This window comes from Patella vulgata, chromosome 6, assembly GCF_932274485.2.
Source record: "Patella vulgata chromosome 6, xgPatVulg1.2, whole genome shotgun sequence".
In the NCBI taxonomy this organism is placed as follows: Eukaryota; Metazoa; Mollusca; class Gastropoda; family Patellidae; genus Patella; species Patella vulgata.
In genome coordinates this window covers 20,726,015-20,750,093 of record NC_065884.2, presented here as the reverse complement: position 1 = coordinate 20,750,093, position 24,079 = coordinate 20,726,015, and the positions used below count along the sequence as shown (strand labels likewise).

Here is a 24,079-nt window from a genome sequence, read left to right as displayed (position 1 = left end):
TACAAATTTGTGATTTTATCAAATCCAACAGCTACGCGATATTTCTTTCGTTTTTAAAATGGCCAGCAAACCAGAATTGGAACGCACACGTGTTCATCACCTCGAAAATGTAGAAAAACTATTTGTAACATAATTACTTATTTCCATGCAAACTTTGGTGATATGTGTTGAGAAGTATGCTATTTAGTTGCGTAAAGCCTCGAAGAGTGTAAAAATTGTATTTGCAGCTAGAATTAAGGTAAAAACTAAAGGTAGTCGCAACTACAAGGGTAATGTCACGATGTGCAATGTTAGCCGACACTGTAAGAAATAATTCTGTGAAAAAACAAAGTCCGGTAGTACGCCCTCTTCCTTCTAGATGGCAAACGTATGGCCTTAAAAAAAGTTGGGAGCTCATGCAGGTGAGCTTAACGCGATTTAAAAACTTTTACCCTAAAAATGAAATGAAGTTTAAGGTCCTACACCGACAGGGCTAATGAAGACGGGCATAAGCCACACAGTCTGATATGAGGGAAATTTGCCCGGACAGCGGCGCTACGGCCTACTCTTAAATCAAATTCCAGCTGCTAAGGGATCTTATACGTGCACGCCAATGTTTTTCGTCCATCAGAACGACTAGACGTTGTCCTTTGCCAAGACTCCTGTCCTGCCTGCATTACTTTCTCGACAAACACTGGGATCGAACACGGGACCTCCAGGTTAGCAAGCCAGCGTCTTATTCACTGGGTCGCCGTGGCTCCCTTTACCCTATACCCATCTACACTTTGTCCATAAACTTTCACCATAACACTGGCAGTTTATTTTTTTTTTATTTTAATATTTATTTGCATTGCGGTAATATAAACAATCAACAAATAATATTTCCCTTATAAATCAGGCGTTTTATAATATCACATATTGATAACCCTGTAAAATAATGTAGAAATAAGCAGTTTTGTGTATATATATATATATTTGATATATTCGACTGTCGCCTAATTCGACTATTGATTAATTATGTAATCCTATATTCATTCTCTCTGTTCGATCCACCGGCACTGTCACTGTAAATGACGTATTTTGAAAACCACATAAGATTAAAAATCTTAATTGAATGTACTTATGGCTACACGTATCGAAAAGTTCCGAAGCCCATCTTATGTGCACTTTAATTTAAGCGTTATAAAGTTATTATGAATGGACACGTCAGGAAATAAATCAGGAGTACACTACTTTATAAGTGTCATATTTACAATAAATTCTCCCATCTTTGTAACCATGATCGTTTGATCTATTTACCGCTGCGAAGGATTCTTTATCTTCTATCTTTAATTGATCGTGCCAGTTTTACATTGTACGAAACTTATCTGATAAATTATGCATACGTTTCCTAGTTAGCGGTTCAATATAAGTAGGCTAACTAACAAGAATATTTCTCGGTGACAAAATGACACCAATCTGATTAAAACACAAATCCAATTTCGTTTCGTTTTTTATAGTTCAAAATTTCCTTTTTACTTCTTTACTACTACATGCAGTGTAGGCCATCGAAAGTGTAAAAAACGAAACGAAATATAGATTTATATTTTTATTAGATTGAAATGACACTGGACGACAATGATGGGGTGTTGTTTTATCGTTGGTTACTGACTGTATTATAAGATATTGAATAGATTATAAAGATGAACCATGATGAATATGATCGTTTATATCACCACTACATAGAGAACTCGTACTATCAGATGATAACGATCTGTTGTCATGGGAACATTTCAACAAATTAACTACTAAAGCTGTCCATCCCGTTTGATGACTGAAATATAAAAATGAAAATGCAATCAATGGCGTTTAACGTCCGTATTTAAGGCAATGAAGAGAGTTTTACCCGGAAGATTAGTCTACTCTTCATCAAATCCCATCCGTTACTTGTTCGTTTACGTGTACAGCACCGTGTCCTGTATGACTGACAAGAGGAAACCAGGTTTAATAAAACTCAAGGAACTTTCTCGACCACCACCACGATCGAACCGGTTACTACCTGGTTAGCATACCAGTACCATACTCACCAATCAACAAATTAATTATAAAACCACAATAAACACAACATTAGCCAAACATGACGTCATATATTTATTGGTTTGTCTGGGGTGGGGAATCCAGATTTCAATTTTTTTTTTTTTCGAATAAATTCAAACAGAATTAACAAAATATTCTTATTATGCACGCAGACTCTGTAGTACACAAACAAGTTCTAATGTCTCTATAGGTAACGTTAATAATGGGCAACGCTCTTTTAGACAAGTTTCATTACATAAACGACTAGAAACGACCGCTTTTTAATACTCTGTTCGAGACTTCTAATACGATTTAGTTAAATTCAATATTCCGATACTAACCTAGCGCCACAACCTCGACCAGTTTCAGCATGAAAATATTCATAAAATAAAACCAGATCTTTAAAATGGGGATTCTTTGTGTACCGTTCGTCTTCACCTAAAAAACAAAAGTGGTTACACAATTTTTAGGTAATAAATTGTTGGTTTTTTTATCAGTAAAATAATGATTTATAGGAATAATTACTCGCGATCAGTCTCTGTTTCGACTACCAGACAAATGGTCTGCACAAAATCACGGTAAATTATTAGATCATACAGAGATAGGAATCAGATAAGGGTATTGTCTATTATAAAGATGTTATCTCCCCTTACAGAATACGATTCTATCCGTATTCCAATGTAATGTATCGATGTTGTTTGTAATTTTTATTTTAAATCTTTAACGAACATTTCTAGATTGTGTGATCATCTTGATAGGATTTAACGTAAAGTGTAAAGGGCTTGAGGGGGCATGTCTGGACATAAATTTGGGAGGGCAAAATAAGACATTTTTAGGCAACAATAATTATTTTTATTCAGTATGATTTTTCCAGGAAAAAGTATTATTTTTCATCGATAGATATAAATATTTTACAGTACCCTTATCATAATAAAACACTTACCGTGACATGCTCTACTTCCAAAAATATCAGGAACCACGAGTTTGGATAATCTACATGATAATTCTCGAGCAACATCTTTGAGTCTCATTTTCTTTCCGGAACCAGTTGGACATTCAACTTGTAAAGTATCACCGTAGAAATAATCATATCTCTGTAGATTATCTATTAACAGATAATTCACTACAAAAAGAAATGAAATGAAATGAAATGGGGTTTAACGTCCTACTGTTCTGCTCCTATACTGAGTTAATGAAGACGGGCATACGCCATACAGTGTGCTATGAGGGAAATTTTGGCCGGGCAGTGGCACTATCGCCCACTCTTATATCGATTCCAACTGCCAAGGGATCTTATACGTACATTTCAATGTATACACGGGACCTCGGATTTCGGGTCATCCGAAGGACTAGACAGCAGTCCTTGTCAGTCACTCCGTTCTGCACCACTGACAAGGGGAAACCACGTCGGAAAATCCAGATGAACTTTCTCGGCCAATGCAGGGATTGAACACCCGACCTCCAGGCTAGCGAGCCAGCGTCTTAACCACCTAACCACCGTGGCCACTACAAAAAGACAAAAGGAAATGATAATAATTATGTTATGTTAAACATTTAACGCGTGTTCCTTATAGCATTGAGTCAAGTGGCGTGGTTTCGATTCCCTGCTTGACAAGAAGTAGGATCGCCTGTCCAACCTCATGGGATTTTTCAGGGTCCTCCGATTTCCTCTCACTGCTAAAAACCCCTGCAATTGAATCATTTAAATAAATTTGAACCATATATTAGTGACCATTTGACTTGACATAATAACTGCAGACTGTGGATAAGACAAAATGGAAGGACTTATTATACTAGAATATATTTTTTCATGGTTACTATATATAGAAATAACAGGTAAATCTCTCTCTCTCTCTCTCTCTCTCTCAATTACATCACATTGTAATGTGGAACCAATCATGCATGTGCGCGATAAGAGCATAAGCCAAACAGAAGCAAAATTATTTGATATAGTTAAATATACATTATGGGAGATTCGATAACGAGTTGGCAGTTCGCACTATAATAGTTGAAAACTAGATAATGTAAAGGCAATTTGTTGAAAATTTCATTCAAATTGATCCACTATGAACCGAGAACTAAGCGGTTGAAATTTCCGGCTAGCCTTGATCATCATTACTAAAGTCAGTACAATAAACAGAGTAGTCTCAATTATCCATTTAATCGCTAAATCGTGAAGGAAAATTATGCAGTAAATCGGCTCATAATCCACTGCCATCTAGAGTTGATTATGGTCTGGATAGGTTAATTAATGTCTAATTAATAGTTTAGATAACATTTCAGGCCTAAATAAAGACCTGCAATAGGCAGATTTAGCTCTTGCATAATGCATGTTTAACCAGAAAAACGATGGTGACGGGTGTTTGTAAGAATGTCTGGTAATAATGTGTAATGATGTAATAAATACCGATAGTCATCAGGTATGTTAATTATGGTAAAATTTACAAAACCTTTTTTGTTTGCTAGTTATGAATTAAAAATCAAACATGTAAATCAATGAAATCCTATTTACATAATGTATGTTATGTAACATTGATTATTAGCATAAAAATATAATACAAGCCCAATAAGTTCGGCATTTGGTGTCGAAGACATTATTAATAATGTTCTTGCGACATTGCCTGTGAGGGGTCACGGTGGCTAAGGCACTGGATCGCTAGCCTGGAGGTCGGGTGTTCGATCCCTGCATTGGCCGAGAAAGTTCATCCAGATTGTGGTTCCCCCTTGTCAATGATGCAAGACGGAGGGCCTGACAAGGACAGCTGTCTAGTCGTTCGGATGGGACGAAAAACCGAGGTCCCGTGTACATATTGGCGTACACGTAAAATATCCCTTGACAGATGGAACTCGATACAAGAGAAGGCCGTAGTGCCGCTGTCCGGGCAAAATTTCCCTCATAGCACACTGTATGGCGTATGCCCGTCTTCATTAGCCCAGTTTAGGAGCAGGACGTTAAACCCCCATTTCATTTCATTTCAGACATTGCCTGTCATCAATATCACCCCGGTGGAAGCGGATGTCAAATAAAGCTATTTCAAAACATGGTGTCACAGACTATTATCGGATTATTTTTAAAGCAAAACAATGTTTTCATCAAAATATGTATCTAAATAAATAAAATTAGAACTATAATGAAACGAAATCTAATGTGTGTTTTAATATGCACTTTATAAATATATTTAAAAAAAAAAACCTACTTGGTAACCATATTGGACCTCTCCAATTACTGTTTCCACCAAATAATTTGGATTTCGATTCACCAGGACTATAATCAACACTGTATTCTGTACCGTTTAAATGAAGAAATACTGGATTCTTTTCGTGGTACTAGAAAGGATTTACGTCAAAATAAAGATTTAAAATCAGTTGAGCGGATGTGATTTTTCTATTATAGTAATTAAAAAAGCTATCGGATTAACCTATCACAATATACGGCAAAAAGCAACTGGAATCACTGTAGTTTTAGCCGAATACTAATTGAACATTTACTTCCGCAGTGTGTTATTAATAAGCGATTATTTCCAAAGCATAGGTTGCCCGGCAACGAAACATACGCCCAAAATAACTAAGTCGTTCCAGCAGTCCATAAAGGTTTTCCATATTTTTATTATTTTGTAGGTACAATGACATTTACCAGACAGTAAACAAAAGGATAATTAGAAGGACTCATCTAGATATATATCAAATAAACTTAACCATCATTTACCTTCGATAATGATCTAACGCCATATGGTGACAGGAATTCATTTTCATCTAAAATATAACTCAGTATTTTTATCAGTTTTTCTTTTGTTACTATAGCTAATAATAAAGTTTCACTCTGTCCACCCGGAGCCATGAATGAGATCTGAAATAATATATAACAATTTTAATTTCTTTACTCCAATCTGATTAAAACACAGATGCTATTTCGTTTCGTTTTTATAGTTTAAAATTTCGTTTTACTTGTCTTTACTACACTAGGATCTGGAAGAGTTGTTATCATTGACGTGTTCTGAATGATGTGAGGGATTAGCCAATGAAACGGTCTGTTACGGCGAGTTTCAGGCGTATTTTGCACGGAACTATGGGTAATCCACTAGTAACATCAATGCTGATTGGTTAATCAAATGTCTGACGTCATAGGTTCAAAAGCCGCTTGTATGACCTCTGATGCGATCTATCGCTACAACTGATCAGATCTTCATGTAGTATAGGCCATCGAAAGTATTAAAAAAAAAACGAAACGAAATATAGATCTGTATTTTAATCAGATTGTCTTTACACCAACCCCGGTCAAACTGACTAAAATGTAAAAATACCTTTAGTCAGTAGGCATAGGATTTCAAACTAGAGTATGTAATGGGAAGGCACACGTAGTTGCCAATTAAAAATTGAAACAATAAGATCGTATTGTGATGTTTCCATGTCGTACTATCCTTCTTTATTGTATTTAAAATACATTGTCAACTGCAGTAACATCAAACAACAAACCCATGGCTGCCATGAATATGCCAAACAACATTTCAAGGGTTTAAACCCCGAGAATATAGCGGAGCCGGGCATACTCTGCAAACTGAAACAAAAGGTTGTCTATTTGTGTTATTAATACCAAGGCTTGCTTTTTTAAAAACATAGCATCAAAATATCATACCAACTTACTGTTGACTTCAGATCTTTACGATGTTCCAAAAACCACTTTGTTCGTTTATAAAAACCAGGATGTCTTCGAAGTTCCGTTTCTTTGAGAACAAAACATGTAAAGAGTGGCACTAGTCCAACCATAGATCTAACTTTTAATGGAATACTTCTAGAATTGTGGTGTATATGATCATAGTAGAATCCGTCGGTTTCATTCCATAATCCTGTAATAAACCCAAGTATCCAGGATGTAAATACGATGTGGTGTGTCATATGTATTGGTTTATGGGCATTCTGCACACAGAGATCCATCTACTCATACTTCGAGAATAGATCTCTGTCCTAAATGGCCGCCATATCCAAAATTTAGTATACTGTTTTGTAATGCAGTCCTACTCCTGTTCACGTCTGTTATAAACAAAACGACTAATTAAACCTTTTCAATTTTATTATATGAAAGCAGAATATAAACTTCTCAAAATTCTCGAAATATGTTTAGTGTTTTCGACGAAAATCGTCGATTTCGGACTTAAAATGTCGATCAACTAGCTTAGTGTCTGTTCTCAAGAGAAGCTAACTGTAGACAGGTAGCCTAAGTTTAGTATGGGTTTATGGGATGTCTGGAGCCACGCTGACTCAGTCGGTATGGCGCTGGTAACCGTAAAAGGAGATCCTGGTGTTGGCAAAAAATGCTCCTCGTGATGTTCAAGTCCTGGTTTGCCCTTGCCAGTGGTGGTTTGACGAGTGCATGGCAAAAAATGCATAATCTTCCGGATGGGAGGAAAAACCCATAGTGTACTCTTTGGTGTGTACGTAAAAGAAGCCCTGACATTTAGAATTCGATGAATTTCGAGTATAAGCCATTTTCATTATAATGGTTTGTGCCGAGAAATACATACTACTCAGTGTTTCGTTTGATTAGCGCTAATTTCACTTAACACTGCTGTAATGGAAGGGAATTTATTTTCCAAATTATGACAGGTCAATAGTCCGATTAACAACCAATAGCTAACTGTGTGGTACCCTCCCATTTCGCCTACGTCTCATTTCGACTACAACTTGTAACAACAGATTATAATGGTCTGGTGGTTTTATTATCCCTACTTATATACCCTCTCTATAGCTAAAATAGATTCTTCCATAAAACATCCCATTTACGCTACAGCGTATATCAGATTACATCAAAACAAACAGAAAAAAGAATGAAAAATTATAAACAAATATTTCAACTTGCAAATTCCCAAATTTGAAAATAAACACAATATTTGTTATAAAGGAATTCTAAAAAGATAACAAATATTTTGAATGAATGATAGTGAACTTGAAGAATAAATTTTAAACAATTCATCTTATATAGATAAGCAAGTATTAAACTCAATGTAATCTCCAAATATTACAAATATTTGTCAAAACAAAAATGAACACTTGGCGTTGACATTTTTGCTTTGATGTTAAGGAAAACAAGCTATAAGATATAATAAAATTTGTAGTCGAAATGGGGTGTAGTCGAAATGGGACGTAGTCGAAATGGGAGAGAACCAACTGCGTAACAATATGATTACACTTTAAACACAGCTTCAAATTGGACCAAATATGTTTACATAACGTTACGTCATGACTCACGATTTTATTACGCCCAATTAACCAGTGTATAGCAATCTAATTGAAATATAGATCTATATTTCGTTTCGTTTTTTATACTTTCGATGGCCTACACCAAGTGTAGTAAAGACAAGTAAAAACGAAAATTTGAACTATAAAAAACGAAACGAAATTGGATCTGTGTTTTAATCAGATTGAGTGCATAGCAGAATTTTGCAGAAAAACTAACTGTGTGACAAACGAGGCTATCAAAACGGATGCAATGTAAACACTACTGTTTGGAGACGAACAATACTTTCGCCGTTTTTAATACCTTAAATCACTGACCAAAGTTTTAGGTAAGACCCCAGGGCTGCCATGTTGCTGTACTTAAGAATAGATACATTTAAGCAAAAGCTCAAGTAAGTATCAGAAGCCAATCCAGCAATGCCCTGAGAGGGATTTCTCGGGCCATTGCTTCAGGGATATGCGAGAAGTAGGGCGCTAAACCCTATTTCACTTCATTTTATCAGACACCTTGATTGGTTTGTCGAGTCTGTTCGGTGCTGTCTCGAATATAAAAATACTGAATTTGTCGTGAAAATTTTTTCTTTGACTCACTTGGTAGAGGTTTGTGGATTCTATGCCCGAAATCACTGTTTCGATTCTCCCCGGTACATTTCGAACAAAACTTAACATATTCCTCGCGATTATGTACGCAAATTCTTCATGGAGATTTGGAATTGTACAAGCTGCCCCACTTTATTTCAATGAACCGTTTATTTCATCCGGATTACCAGACCTCTGTACCCCAATGAACGCATGACCGTGTCGCAGAAATTCGTGTCTTTATGTCACAGAGTCATCTGGCGTGGTTTCGATTCCCCGGTTGTACGTGACAAAGAGTTGGGTCGCCTGTCCAACCTCGTGGGTTTTCTCCAGATTCTCCGGCTTCCTCCCACTGCTAAAGACCTCTACGCGCAAGCGAATTATTGAAATAAAATTGAACCATGTGTTAGTCCCGAAATGACCTAATTTGTGTCGAGTGGACGTTAAACCCTCTCTCTCTCTCTCTCTCTCACACACACATAAGTTAAGACCACAAGGTCTAATAGATTACCTCTTTCTGTATGTTTATTCATGGCGTCCACAATGGCGACAAAATGTTCAAAGAATTTACTGGCCATATCTTCATATATAACATCTCTCTTGGCTAATGTTAAACTCATATCTAACATTATAGCACAATAAAACGCCATCCAAGCTGTAGCATCAGCCTGAAGAAGATAGAAAACTGTATGATGTATCTAATTTATGAATCGCAACTGAACAAAAAGTAATAAACTTTGTGTTATATCTCTGTTTGCTTAAAATCGATTTCAAAATAAAATATTCCCATAAATACAAAAGCTGTGAGTGTAAACATCTAAACGATCACGCCACTGACGTAACCAATCTGATTTTTAGTTGGGGGTGGGGGGCAACATTGATTCAGAAACTCGAAAAACTGTACTAGAGTATAGACGACAAGTAGAGTCCCCACCCCACACCCATTCACTTCTCAATCATCAAAATTATCTTTCAAGTTTCGACTTTTTTTTAGTTTATAGCCGATCGCCTCATATACAAATTATCGACAAACTTAAATAGGGTAGGCCCCTTGTGAGAAGAGTTTGCAGGTGATCTATGAAGTAGGGGGCTCAAACAGGAGAAACAGCAAAGCTGGTTACAAGGTGGATCCGTCCAGAAACAGTAATATTTTCCCAGAAATTTAACCTTACTACCTTGACGGAGATATAATTGTACGTACCTGTAGAAGAAACCCGTCAGTAGGTAGTGGTTTAGATCTGTCAAATAATCCTATATTGTCTAAACCCAGAAACCCACCCGTAAAAACATGTCGACCAGTTGGATCTTTTCTATTTACCCACCTACAAAATACACTTACATATAACCTATTTACCATCCATCTTGAAATTATTTACCCACCTACAAAATACACTTACATATATCTTTAACCTATTCAACATCTATCTTGAAATTATTTACCCACGTACACATTACACTTACTTATATATTTAAACTTTTTACCTTCTATCTTGAACTTTTGTAATTTGTATGCTTGATAACGACCAGTGAAATCTTGTCGAAACGTCGTGTGTATTATAGTGATTATTATGCATAGAACTGTTTTGTGTTATATACTCTTCAAAAAAGTAGGGGATATGGAAATACAAATACCTATGCAGGTTGTGATATGATAAATAGTCATGGACACTTGATATGCTTTGAGAGTATGTTCACAGATGAAGAACTTATCGCCCCAACAGAACCACTGAGCTGCATGTGCGACTCGCAATAGCGCCATACACGTGGGAGGGGTTCATTGTCAAATTTGACACTTCAAGGAAGGTTTGATGAAAACTGCCGCTTGCTGATTTATCCTATCCATGTTTGCTTTCCTATCGGTTCTTGCATAAGATTTACTGTTTAGCGTATCTTTGCTTTAGTGTGTTACGTTTAATTTGATCAGGAGACATGTTCGTCGACGTCAACGTCAACCGACAACACTGCAAGAATTGGCCGTGGCACTGCAAGAGAAGTGGGTCAGATTGCCCCAAATCGTGATTGGACGGTTGGATAGGAGCATGCCACGGCAAATTGCTGAATGTCTGAAGATTGGTGGAGCAATTACTCATTATTAAGACAAAAATCAAAAACGTCCGTTTTCACTTTTGACAGTGTATCTCTTTGCGAGTGAAATGGGGCCCTCAGATAAGCCGCCCATATGAACTGTTTATGTTCACGTGTAGGCATTTGGCCTGTTATTAACATACACTGGTTACCGCTAATAAAAACAGCAGTGCAGTTCCGCAGTTTTGTATTGTTTCTGAATATCCACTACTTTTTTGGAGAATATATTAGGTTCTATCGCTAAATGCCATTCAAAGATTATATCTTAAACTAATTTACCCGTCTATAGAATCAACTTTACTAGATTTGCTGTTACCTAATACGGATCTAATGAAAATTATTTAAAATTCTTACCATGTGAAATTTAAAACTAATTTATGGAAACATCGAGCAAGGAATGTGACGTCACGATAACCCCTTTCCCCCGATTTCCTGTATATATTTATACAAGCCCAGGCATGAACAGGCGGATTAACATCATCAAAACTAAATTCATACGCAGGTATCTGCAATAAATATATAGAGAGATAAATGGGGTTTAACATCCACTCGACATAAACTAGGTCATTTCAATTTCATTTCAATAATTCGCTTGCGCGTAGGGGTCTGTAGTAGTGGGAGGAAACCCGAGGATCCGGAGAAAACCCACAAGGTTGGACAGGCGACCCTACTCCTTGCCGCGTACAACCGGGGAATCGAAACCACGCCAGTTGACTCAATGACAGATCTTATGATACAGCGCGCACGTGCTAACCATTCTGCCATCCACCCCCACCCCCATCTGCAATATTGTTTACATAATTTCAAACGTTATATAATTAAAATTTCTTAAAATCTATCTTGAAAAATCTTCGTACATGGCACCTTTACAACATACATGAAAAAATTAAAGCCGGTTATCGTCAAATGGATGGTTTTTAATCCGTAGCAAACTACAGGTGTATATGTAGAACAAGGGGCCGTTGTGGCTCAGCGAGTAAGACGGGGACCTCGGGTTAGATCCCGGTGTTGACCGAGAAAGTGTCTTGGGATTTTTGGCGCGTTTGCTGCTTGTCAGTGGTGCCGGATGAAGGGCATGCAAAAACCGAGGTCACGTGTACACAGCGTGCATTTAAACGAACCATTAACAATTGGAATTCGAAGTAAGAGTAGACCGGGCAAAATTTCCCCATATCATACTGTATGACGTATGCAGAAAACTAAGACGTTGAAACCGATTTCATTTTATTTCATTTGGAATAAAAACATCTCATATTATAGTCCCGAGATGAATGGATTTAGTGTAGAAGACATACAATTTGTATATTTAAACAGAATGAATCCTTACCTGTCCATTCGGATGCATATACCATTCTCTTAGAAACAATAACAACTGTTCTTTAGCAAAATGAATGTCGATATTAGCAAAGGGTATCATATGAAAAGCGAGGTCCCAAGATGCATACTGAAATATCATAAGAAAATAATATAAGTAAATATTAAAAAGACACATGTATATTTCACTGAGTACCTTGATTGTCAATCTAAAACAATTCATTAAATTCTAAGAGATAAGGTTTTTAATTTACTGATTTACACAAAGGCAAGAAACGCGCGATCCAATTATATAATATCCGTTATTATGTTCACTAAAAACCTTAATTTCTAATTTGACACACTCTAAAAGTTTGGCATGTTTCATAATGTTTAATATTAAGGGCTTATCCCCCCCACCCCCACAAAAAAAATGATCCTGCACCAAGAGACTTGCAATACAAATATACGAGGTACAAAATGAGATGTGATATCAGGTGTTCTGGAAAAAGCATAAACTGTCTCACGCACGACGATCAACACTACTTAAAGTTAACAGGGACGATGGTTTAGGCCTGGATTTCTGTACCAAAGGTTTCGTGTAAAACAAAGGTATTCCATACCCAAGGATATTCCCATTTATCAGGAACTGATATAACATCTCTATTAAACAGGTGTTGCCAGTCATGATTTCTACCTTCGAGTCGTTCTATTGGTGGCTTAGGATGATTCTTATCTCCACGCAACCATTCTTTAACAACATAATGATAAAACTGTTTACTCCATAATATACCAGCATAAGCCTGTCGTACCACATTCTGTTCCTCGTGATTTTTAAATGGTATAACCTGTCATTAAATAAAAACCTTGTAATTATTTTAAGAAGTCAAACCCGGCGTCACTTATTTGGTTGCGGTTTCGATCCCATGGCTATGTGCATATGATAAGGTGCAGGGTCGCCTCTGCAGGGCACTTAAGACTCCTACTAGTATTGCTACAGACCACATTAAGCAAGGGTTACAGTGAGATGAGAATAAGTATCTAGCCTACTTGTGGTTCCCAACCTATTCCCACTGTGATACATTTTGCAAATCTTCAGGGTTCCCCCACATAGGGCATTTGCACTGTTCCGTCAGGTTTCCCAAATGAGGACCTTTAGAACGTTTCACAAACTTTTTTTTGAAAAAAATCTAATATGGGTCATCTTAGACAGAAAAAATAAATTCTGAAACAATTTAATCTCACTTTCACTGCCCTGAGATGTAAACTCTGCAGCAACGAACATCTGATATCAAATAGTGAAATTCATTGTCTGAATACCAATAGATTCATATGCTTGACCCCATTTTCCTACGTTGACTCTCTGCGAACCCCTTTGAATTCGCGGACATCAGTTTGAGAAACTTATATAAATGACAGGTGCCTCTACAATGATCTATAGTTCCGGCGTGACAGAGATTTAAAACTGTTTGTTATTATTCACCGATCGTTCTTCAACCGGAGATCTCAACTTATATACATGATATCTGAGATAGCCAGTCCAAACGAATATAGCTATTGCGACAAATTGTATCATTTCAATTGTCGATATATAAATAATTTAAAGGGCCACATTGCAACCATTAGGTATGTTTGATAGCACCCATTGATCAAATGTACTATTTAGTATAAGTTTAATGAATGTACAATTATACAAACCTCCTCATAGAATTCATTAGCTTCGTGTATTTTAGTTTCAAATATTTCATTAAAATGTAAAAAGGCATCTCCAGGAGCTTCATCAAGATGATATAGACGCAATCTGATCATAAACGATTCACCGCCTTCTATTCTTAGCTTATAGACTGCTGCACATTTTGTACCTTTATTCTCCGGATTCACGACACTTTTATCACCTAAAATAATTTGAAAAAGTCAGAAGGTATGGTCCGGTATGTTGTGATTGGAAGCGCCTGTTGTCATTTTTTCATTCATTGAAGAAGAATATTTTCATATAAAAATTAGTTTTAGGGATACAATATTCTAATTAAATGATCTAATAGATATAGGCAGACTATACACATTTTAAAGGAAAAGTACACATTCTTTGGCTATTTTAGATTAATATATTGATTAGAAATGAAAATGGTGGAAGATACACAATCTAGACAATTGGAAAACACGCTTCCTGTAATGGAAGATGGACATTGTCTATAGTCTAGATGATCACCCTGTTTGCAATTTTGAGAATAAATTATTAGAATATATTTTTTTATTTATGTGATCACACACACAATACAGGGGCGGGGGGGGGGGGGGGGCGCAAAATCAGGGCACTGACCGCGGAGACGCGGCACGCCGCTGAGAGTGGGGGGGGGTCCCCCAAGAAAATTATCCGTCATTTCCTGCATCTGTAGCCATTCCAAGAGCTATTTGGCTGATATTTTCGTCTAAGTAAACGTTCGGAAATCGTTGAAAAAATAGCCTTAAAATCGAGCAAAAAAGCCAGTTGAACACGCGACTCGAAAATTGTCAAGGCGAGCGAGGCATTATGATGGGGAAAAAGACGAATCTATTCCCTAGCCACTTCACTATTTAAGCCTTGTACTTTGTACTGTCCACACATGAAACAATGCTACATCAAGTTGCACTAACGCGCGTCGGTGATGGGCATGAGTGTATAGTAGTATACGCCGCCGATTCCACACGATGCTATCATTGATGTCTGTCTATAGTCACTCTATAGGATTAGGGCACCGTCAGCTTAACAACAAGAATTCGTTTGAAAGTGGAAGCATTAATTAGACCAGACTGGTGTGTTTGAGTCGATGGTTTGAGTCATTTGGGATCCCTGCAACGGGTTGGGAACGGACATAGTTGGGTCTGATAAAAGGCACTTTCAGCAGTAAAAACGGGCACTTGGATCCCCCTCTGCAATAACCTTTGGAAGTATTGGTTTTCATGTAATATAGAGTAAATAAATATCTTACCGTGTATGATGTAATTATGAAATGCATCCTTAACATATTTTGCTTTATTTTCCCCGCCAAATAATCTTTTATAATTTGTTTCATTTTCAGTAAAAATCAGTTGTGGTTTATTTCCATCTTGGTCAATATCTACTTCAAAATTAAACTGGCCTGAAATTATTATGTGATCAGGTCCATTCTAAAATTTATTTAATTTATTTTGTGTAACGGTACCATGTTAGTACGTGTACTGGATAAATGATTCGTTTTTATATTTACGATAATAAAAAATCCAACTTAATGGTACAAATGGATAAATATAAGAGAATAAATCACTTTAAGGTTTGGAATTTATGTCTCACTAACCAGGACATCCAGTTATCGAACAGGTGTTTGTCGAGAAAGTTTCCTTTGTCACGTAAGTGTCTGGCAATGAACAGCCTCTATATCCGTTAGGGTAGGACGAAATACCCAGGTCCTGTGTCGTGTACGTAAAAGATCTCTTGGTAGTTTGAATTCCCTGTCCGGGTAAAATTAACCTAATAACTATCTCAAGTACAGCAACATGACAGCCCTTCCTTTAATCTGGGATCTTCCCTAAATCTCTGGACAGTGATTTAAGGTATTAAAAACGGTGAAAGTATTGTTCGTCTCCAAACGGTATTGTTTACATTGTATCCGTTTTGATAGCCTCTTTTGTCACGCAATTAGTTTTTCTGCAATATTCTGCTATGCACTGGTTAATTGGGCGTAATAAAATCGTGAGTCATGACGTAACGTTATGTAAACATTATTTGTTCCAGTTTGGAGGGGGGTTCGATGGCTGAATGGTTAGCGTGCGCGCGCTGTATCATAAAGTCTGTCATTGATTCGACTGGCGTGGTTTCGAATCCCCGGTTGTACGTGGCAAGGAGTAGGGTCGCCTGTCCAACCTCGTGGGTTTTCTCCGGGTCTTCCGGTTTCCTCCCACTGCTAAAGACCCCTACGCACCATATGTTAGTCCCGAAATGACCTAGTTTGTGTCGAGTGGGCGTTAAACCCCATTTCTCTCTTCTCTCCAGTTTGGAGCTCTGTTTAAAGTGTAATGATATTGTTACGCAGTTAGCTATTGGTTGTTAATCGGACTATTGACCAGTCATAATTTGGAACATAAATTTGCTTCCATTACATCAGTGTTAAGTTGGGTTAGGTCTAATCAAACGAAACAATGCGAGGAGTATGAATAGTGCATGATGGTTGCCATTAGTCCAGTTGGTGCTGAAAAGCAGAACGTTAACCCCCATTTTATTTCTTTAATACAACCTTTAGACCAGACCCAGGACACTCAGAAATATGAGATAATGGCCTTATGCCATCACCCCTCGACTAATTTTGGCTTGGGTTCGGTGTTTGGGTTTAGACGAAGAAATGTCATTCCCTAAATTTATTTTTAGATTTCATTGTCTAGCAAAATATTCTCAGGTTTTTACGACATATGTGATGTATGTATTTACCTATATCAGCTAGTTTACAGGAAACTTTACCATCACGTGTCTTGTGCATGTGTGGTTTGTCTGGAGCCCATGCCTAAAATAAACCATAAGTTTTATAATTACATAAGATTTATTGTATATCCAGGGACGTGTTCAGATATGTGAACAACCGATTGGTCCGAGGTGGAGACGCCATTATGACGTGAGGTCTTCGGGGATTCCCCGAGAATTTGATAAAATCAAAAGCTCTGAGACAATATTTCTGCTCATATTGAACAATGAAAAGGTGGAAGAGTTTAATGACATGATCATGATATACTTACATCACAGTCGTCACCCCACGACCAGACGTTTCTAAACCACAACTGAGGTAAAACATAGATATCACGTGTTTCTGATGATCTGTTGATTATTTTATATCTACCTAATATATCATTTGGTGTGGTCTTACAATATTCTACCTTTATATCCCAATAATCATCATTATCAAATATGCCTGGAAATATAAACAACATTATTATCACTATCAAATATATCTGGAAATAAAGGGAAGCTATGGCCATCAGTATCAAATACCTTGAAATCTAAACGGCGTTATAATCATCATTATATACCTGGAGATATAAACAACGCTATAAACATCATTATCAAATATACCTGGAAATATAAACAACGTAATAATCATCATTATATACCTGGAGATATAAACAACGCTATAAACATCATTATCAAATATACCTGGAAATATAAACAACGTTATAACCATCATTGTATACCTGGAAATACAACTCTATAATCCTCATTATCAAATATTCCTGGAAATATAAACAACGCTATGACCTTCATTATCAAATATAAACAACGTTGTAATCATCATTATCAAATATACAACGCTATATGACCATCATTATCCAATAATATTCGTTGACGCCTCCGTTCCTGTTTCGAAAAAAAAACCCTATTTCTCTGAAAATGAGAGCGTTAAAACAACTTTTGTTGTAAAAAGTAAGAGTAATAGTGTATATATTAATTTGCATCATAGGATGATATTAGATTTACTTTATTATCTTGAAAAATGAAGATTTTTTTTTTCTTACCTGTATCTAGTATCTCATACTCTCTCATCTGCGTTGTACGTCTACCGTTTTCGTGTATCAGTTTAGAATAAGGGAATTCAGCTTGTGGATATTTATATAGAGCCATCATATAGGAATGGGTGGGTGTACTATCTAAATAATAGTATAATTCTTTTACATCTTCACCGTGGTTACCCTGATAAAATTATAGTGTACACTTTTATACCAAATATATGAAACGAAAGTGAAAAATAGAGCACGGAGTCCAATCTACGAACGGACATAGAACACAATGTCATTTTGTCTACATCTGATTACCATGATCCCCGACTGCACCAAAGTTTAAATTATGATACATTAATAATAAACTTTCTTCATCAGGGCATTTAAGTGAATTGATATCGCTAATTGAGTTGTATAGCATGCAAATTATTACTAACCAGTGCAGCATGCATTCTTGCATTTTGTACTAGTAAATCAATTAAGCATGTTATTAAAATATTGGCAAAGATAGATAGATATACATGAAACATTTTTTATGCCAGTGCGCATATAAACGTTTCACTATAGAGGAGGTTTTGGTCGAAATAGAAATATATTGCGAGTTTGGGAGAATGTTGGAGTGTTAATTTATTTACCTGAGAACCGGTCAATCCAAATAATCTTTCCTTTAATATTTTATCTTTGGTGTTCCATAATGCTAGAGCCAGACAAAGCCGACATTGTCTATCTGTTACACCCATCAATCCATCTTCTCCCCATCGATATGCGCGAGATCGAGCATGGTCATGGGGAAAATAATCCCAGCTGACAAGAAAAATAAATAATTGTTTAATTACTATACCTTCACTTCAAACCCGTGGGGAGGAGGGGGTGAGGTTTATTCTATTCTGGTCTGGAAGGTGGGGAGGAGGGGGTGGGGTTTATTCTATTCTGGTCCAGGACGTCCCTGGGTGCCCCCACCACCAGAGGGGTGGGGTGGATGGCTGAATGGTTAGCACGTGAGCGCTGCATCATAAAGTCTGTCATTGAGTCAACTGGTGTCGGTTCGATTCCCCGGTTGTACGTGACAAGGAGTAGGGTCGTCTGTCCAACCTCGTGGGCTTTCCTCCCACTGCTAAAGACCCCTACGCGCAAGCAAAATATTGAAATAGATATTGAACCATGTGTTAGTCCCGAAATGACCTAAATGTAGTTTGTGTCGAGTACTCTCTTTCTCTCTCTCCCACCCCACCAGAGCTGAGCTCCCCACCCCCTCAACAAATCCTGGGATTGACCTTAGTCTTTTTGTTATCCCTTTGCGCAATTTCCAAAATCAATTCACTGAGCGTTGTTAATCGGGGAACTGGGATCGCTCGGATCCAACTTGTTAGGGAAACGTTATCTAGTCTTTCGGGTGGGACGAAAAAAACGCGGTCCACCTACGTACACCCTTGACTATTGAATTTCAATGCAGAGAGAGCGAAAACGTTACTGTTCGGGTAAAATTAATCACCAGTCGACGGCTCGACCACCCGAGTATTAGTCTCATAATGAACGGAGTATTATGTCCTATATCTTTTAAAGAGATTTCATATTATTTTATATAGACCTTATAGTAGTTTTCGTTACTTGTACATTGTACATTATTACATAGCGGCGTCAAGTAACATGTTTTCACACCCAGTGTTTCATATTACCAACTATTTATATAATATACTTACCCATTTTTATACAACCTACTGTTAGTAAGAACTAGTTTAACACATGTCGTATACAGGTTGATGAAAAAACAACTTTACACATGTTATAACCAATAGCGATTCTACTGCCCTACATTGTTACATAAGAATTTGACGTTGACATGCTTCCAGGTTATTGACGCGCCCCGCCCTCTTCTTTTGTCTGTTGCCCGATCAAGGCACCAAACCCAAGGCATTTAAAGGGACAATAACACTCTTGCTGGCTTGACAGCTCCAGAAAATAAAAAAAATAGCCTTATTCTAAGTACTAGATGTGTTAGTATCCTACCTGTTGTGTAAATTATCCATTAAATCCTATTTTACTTGCCCAGAGGGTTCATAAATATTTTTAAATCCAAGTCACATTTGAAAAGCTTTACGTCAGGCTTTTCAAATCATTTAGTTGAATTTTTCCAATTTTTTAAATTAGATGTGTTAAGATGAAATTTGTATCATCAATTAATTGGAATATTGTAAAATAGTACAATTTGTTGACCAGAATAAAGATTGGGACATATTATTCAGTTACAACAAGAGTGGTATTGGGCCTTTAATCGTTGTTCCACTGTCCTGCCACAATGTGGTATGTTTTATTGACAAAAAGCGAATACCATTAGGCTACTGAAATCCTCGCATAAACCATTGCTCTATTTCGTAACAAGGGATGTGGTGCTATTGCAGGGTATGAATACATTTCTAGAACACGTTACATCATTCATTAATTGTTTTAAAAGTCCACACAGCTATATTCAAATATATATATGATAGTATCCTACTTTAATTGGACGTGATGCTGAGAGATAATGAAATGCATCTGACAATATCAATTTACTCTGTCATTTTGACTTACCAATTACCATCTCGAGAATAATCCTCTCTAACCGTACTCCATTGCCTCTCCGATAAATACGGTCCCCATCGTTTCCAATTTTTAGTTCTGGACCGATCTTCTCTCAACCTTTTTTTCTCTACCACCATTTGGTAAAGTTACCGAGTTCTGCAGTTCATCTAAATACTATACTAGTATAAATATAAATACACACCTCCGATAACTATTCCATCAATACATGATTACGTACATAGCGGATATAAATACTACAGGGTCGGTCTACTATCGCAATAGGGATGACAGTTGGTATGGTAGAATTGGTGGCTGAAATATCTAGTCTACGCGAAAACAGTACTACATGAAAACAATGGCAAGCTTAATAAACACGATGTGTCAATATGTAAAATATATAACAGCTGTCTTCGATTTAACGGTTTGACCATGAACTTGTCCAAGGTCAGTTTTTTCCATGCATTTCTATTTGTAATAATATCTCAGGTCGTTCACTAAAGTGCTGAAAACATTTCATACTGACCGAAATCTATAAGCGCGTGAAGGGAATGCAGTCATTGCACGCACAACCGAAAGCTTACCCATGTAAATGGTATTCTATCGGAAGAATTCTGGTACGGCCGTAGACAGGGTTCACTACAAATACCCTTATTATATTATTCATGTGCAGACGTAATCATTATAGTAGAAATCGTAATTTTTAGTTTCCAGATTCGAAATGAAAGGAAATGTAATGGGGTTCAACGCTCTGCTCCGACTGGGCTAATGAAGACGGGTTCCAGATTAGAGTTCTTGGGCTTTTATGGTGTTGTTGTCTTATTTTAGTATACTTTGTGCATGGCAGGGGTTTTCCCTGGTAGGGAACCGGAGTGTCCGGAGTAAACCCCCTCGACACAAACTAGGTAATTTCGGTACTAACATGTGGTTCAATTTTATTTCAATAATTTCAATATGGATCTTTAGCTGTGCGAGGAAACCGGAGGACCCGAAGAAAACCCAAGAGGTTGGACAGGCGAACATAGCCTACTCCTTGTCACCTACAAGCGGGAAATCGAAACACGCCACTTGACCCAATGACAGGTCTTGTGATCTAGCGCGCACGCGTTAAACGATTCGGCCACCCAACTCCATGTAAACCCACAAGATTGAGTAGACGCTCCTATCTCTAAGTCACATTCTCTCACACCAGGGATCGACACCAAGAACGTAAGCCAAGTCGCTGCTCGAAGCTCGACGCTCCCAGAATCTACTGTGTTCGATCTTTCTCTGACTTCTCTTCCAAATTTACAACTGAACCTATCCTTAGCCAGTCGAGCACAATTTTTTTGTTTGGTTCTGATTGATTGCTAGCACTCGCCTGTCCCCTGAAAGTGGTCGTGCACCCACAACGTCCAACGAATCTGCTAAGTTTGATTTAGATTGATCTTATTCTTATTACGGGGCGTCCTGTAAAGAACGAACGTGGGTCGGTGCGAAAGTGATGAACGCGTAAGCTCCAGAAAGAAGTGGAGATGCCAAAAATTATTCCACCGTCCGGATGGGTCCGCTCTACTAATGGTCGTCCCCATGGAAAGCATCGACCCCATTCCCTATCATTGTCAGTCCCTGTTAAACCAAAACGGACTGTCACATATTCCCTTGTAAACAAAAAATAATGGCTTGGAGCTTGCCCCGTTACTAATCTAAAATAACATATCAGATGAAGACTATTTAATACTTTATTTCGACGTAAATGAAAGAGGTTATATGTGTATACTTTATTGTTTACTTTAGGTCTCACAGGTTTATTTAATGATAATGTCCATCATCACACCACAGTTTGTCCAACATGATGTAAGTATTGATAATCTTTGTGAATCTGTGCTGAATAGATATTTACGACTTTGTTGTTATTCAACCAACATTGAACTTTGTTTTGGAGTTAAATTAATGGCAACATTTGCTAAGGTTCTCACGAGTTTTCTTGACAATACTGTCCACTATCACCAACAGCAAGTTGGTTTAAGTTTTGATAATGTCGAAATCTGTCCTGAGAATACCATTAAGGTTTCGTTATTCAAATAGGATTTAGCTTTGTGTGAAGTTCTAATGAAAATATATGCTGATAAATTTACAGTCCGCATAAAGTCTGAATTTAGTAAATATTTTTTTTGTATTGCACCAATAAAATGTTGTTTTGGCGTTTTCTGTAACATTTAAAGCAAGCGATTTCTAATCTGCAACACTGCTTCCAACCACCGGACGTGACCACTCTGCTGAGCTCCTTCGTCGAACACGAAATACTTTAAAAGCCTTTTCTAGTGACTGATTTTGGAGATAAATGTTCATGGAATTTCTTTCGTTCACAACGCTGCTCTGTGATCGCATCGGTAGATGTCCGTTTTCAGTGTCACAAAACCGAGTGTCCTGCAGCCAGTGTTTACGTCGGCTACGAAACGTTTCAAAGGATTCTGTTAGATATTTATTGTTTAAAAGTGTTGAAACTTTGTTTAATTCAGAAATGCTGCATTTTAATTCTGACGATTTATGATTCAAGGTAGCATTTGCTTTGCATGTTTCGCTCGGCCACTCCTCAACTGAACTGCAACTATTTTGTTCTTGATTTTCTAACATAGAATGACTTCTTCGGACACGGAAAGCTTTAAATGAATCATTTAAGTGTTGATTTTCCAAAAGAATGGACACTGATGACAAATATCGAGATTGTGGACGTTGTCTACCTGAGTGCTCCACTGGAACAGCCTCCACATATTGTCGAGGCATTACGGAATAGGCAGTAACAAAATTATCCTTATTTGTTTCTTGTTGCTTGGTCCTGGGTATTACTAATGATGTTGTGATTTTACCGTTGACTGACATTAGTTACAACTGAAGATCTATCTGAAAATAGAAAATGATTTAAAAACAAAAATGAAAATTAAATGAAAAATGTGGTTTCTGCTTTTCTGCGCTACGACCTACTTTTATATCGAATTCCAACCGTCGAGGGTTCTTTAACGAGCACGCCAGTGGGTACACGGGACCTCGGTATTTCGTCCTATCCGAGCGAATTAAAAAAAAATAAATAGGGTGGCATACTGTCATATACAGAAACGTAATATGTATGACGGTATTCAAAATTCTAAATTTGTTAGTGTTTCTATATTCTGGTTAGCACGTGCGCGCTGTATGATAAGGTCTGTCATTGAGTCAACTGGCGTGGTTTCTATTCCTCGGTTGTACGTGATAAGGAGTCACTTGTCCAACCTAGTGGATTTTCTCCGGGTCCTCCGGTTTCCTTCCACTGCTAAAGACGCATACTCACAAGCGAATTATTGAAATAAAATTAAACCACGTGTTAGTCCAGAAATGACCTAGTTTGTGTCGAGTGGACGTTAAACCCCATTTCTCTCTCTCTATCTCTTTCTCTGAACAGGCGGGTTGTAATAACTAAAATTATAGATTGCAATGACGACTGTCCTTGTAAATCTACCAAACAAATTAGTTCATACAGGAGATATCTAAAATCTAACCAATAAACATCTCTTTAAAGGTATTTATGGGCCCGTATTCGGAAAGACCGACTCTCATATTCGACGGAAAAATCGAAATTTAAATTTCAATCAGTTTTAAAGGATTTAAATTTTAGTGAATAAAGGCTATTTTAAAACAACCATAAGAGAAAGAAAAAAACAACTCACCTCTGTTTAAGTCCAATAGCTAGTTTTAACTGAAGTCAATAAATATATAATATTACATAGTTAATATACAGGATGTTTAACTACTTCCACAGCTCTTTTAGATTATACGTATTTATAAG

The 24,079-nt window shown here is 37.2% G+C and overlaps 1 protein-coding gene and 1 long non-coding RNA gene across 6 annotated transcripts; both read right to left on the bottom strand.

The window, feature by feature from the left end:
* Window positions 1-797: 797 nt before the first annotated feature.
* On the bottom strand, window positions 798-20,623 carry LOC126824640 (uncharacterized). Of its 5 annotated transcripts, XM_050553925.2 has the most exons (18): window positions 20,290-20,607; window positions 18,357-18,525; window positions 17,740-17,914; window positions 16,966-17,138; window positions 16,664-16,736; window positions 15,192-15,341; window positions 13,921-14,117; window positions 12,846-13,070; window positions 12,257-12,373; window positions 11,284-11,435; window positions 10,046-10,166; window positions 9,356-9,512; window positions 6,676-6,878; window positions 5,741-5,881; window positions 5,232-5,361; window positions 2,978-3,157; window positions 2,376-2,472; window positions 798-1,792 (listed from the first exon to the last, which is right to left on the bottom strand). In XM_050553925.2, exons 1-18 carry the CDS (start codon window positions 20,415-20,417, stop codon window positions 1,654-1,656), a joined length of 2,727 nt encoding a protein of 908 aa, XP_050409882.1. In that variant the 5' UTR covers window positions 20,418-20,607; the 3' UTR covers window positions 798-1,653. The 5 variants fall into 5 exon arrangements, 4 of the variants coding, with proteins under 4 accessions (XP_050409882.1, XP_050409884.1, XP_050409886.1 ...); XM_050553927.2 differs by lacking the exons at window positions 17,740-17,914; window positions 18,357-18,525 and having other exon boundaries at window positions 20,290-20,426; XM_050553928.1 differs by lacking the exons at window positions 798-1,792; window positions 2,376-2,472; window positions 2,978-3,157; window positions 5,232-5,361 and having other exon boundaries at window positions 5,757-5,881; window positions 6,668-6,878; window positions 20,290-20,617.
* A 1,359-nt stretch (window positions 20,624-21,982) lies between these two features.
* LOC126823542 (uncharacterized) lies at window positions 21,983-24,079 on the bottom strand. Its single transcript, XR_007681210.1, has 2 exons — window positions 23,961-24,079; window positions 21,983-23,160 (listed from the first exon to the last, which is right to left on the bottom strand). It is a non-coding gene; the product is annotated as an uncharacterized LOC126823542 (long non-coding RNA).

Excerpts from the sequence above, each read along its gene's own strand:
- LOC126824640 (XM_050553925.2), bottom strand. The coding sequence starts at position 20,417 with ATGGTGGTAGAGAAAAAAAGGTTGAGAGAAGATCGGTCCAGAACTAAA. Across the intron at positions 10,167-11,283 it reads TTAGTTTTAAATTTCACATG|GTGGGTAAATAGAAAAGATC; the intron begins GTAAGAATTTTA and ends TGTATTTTGTAG. Across the intron at positions 6,879-9,355 it reads GAATAAACATACAGAAAGAG|GATTATGGAATGAAACCGAC; the intron begins GTAATCTATTAG and ends GGTTTATTACAG.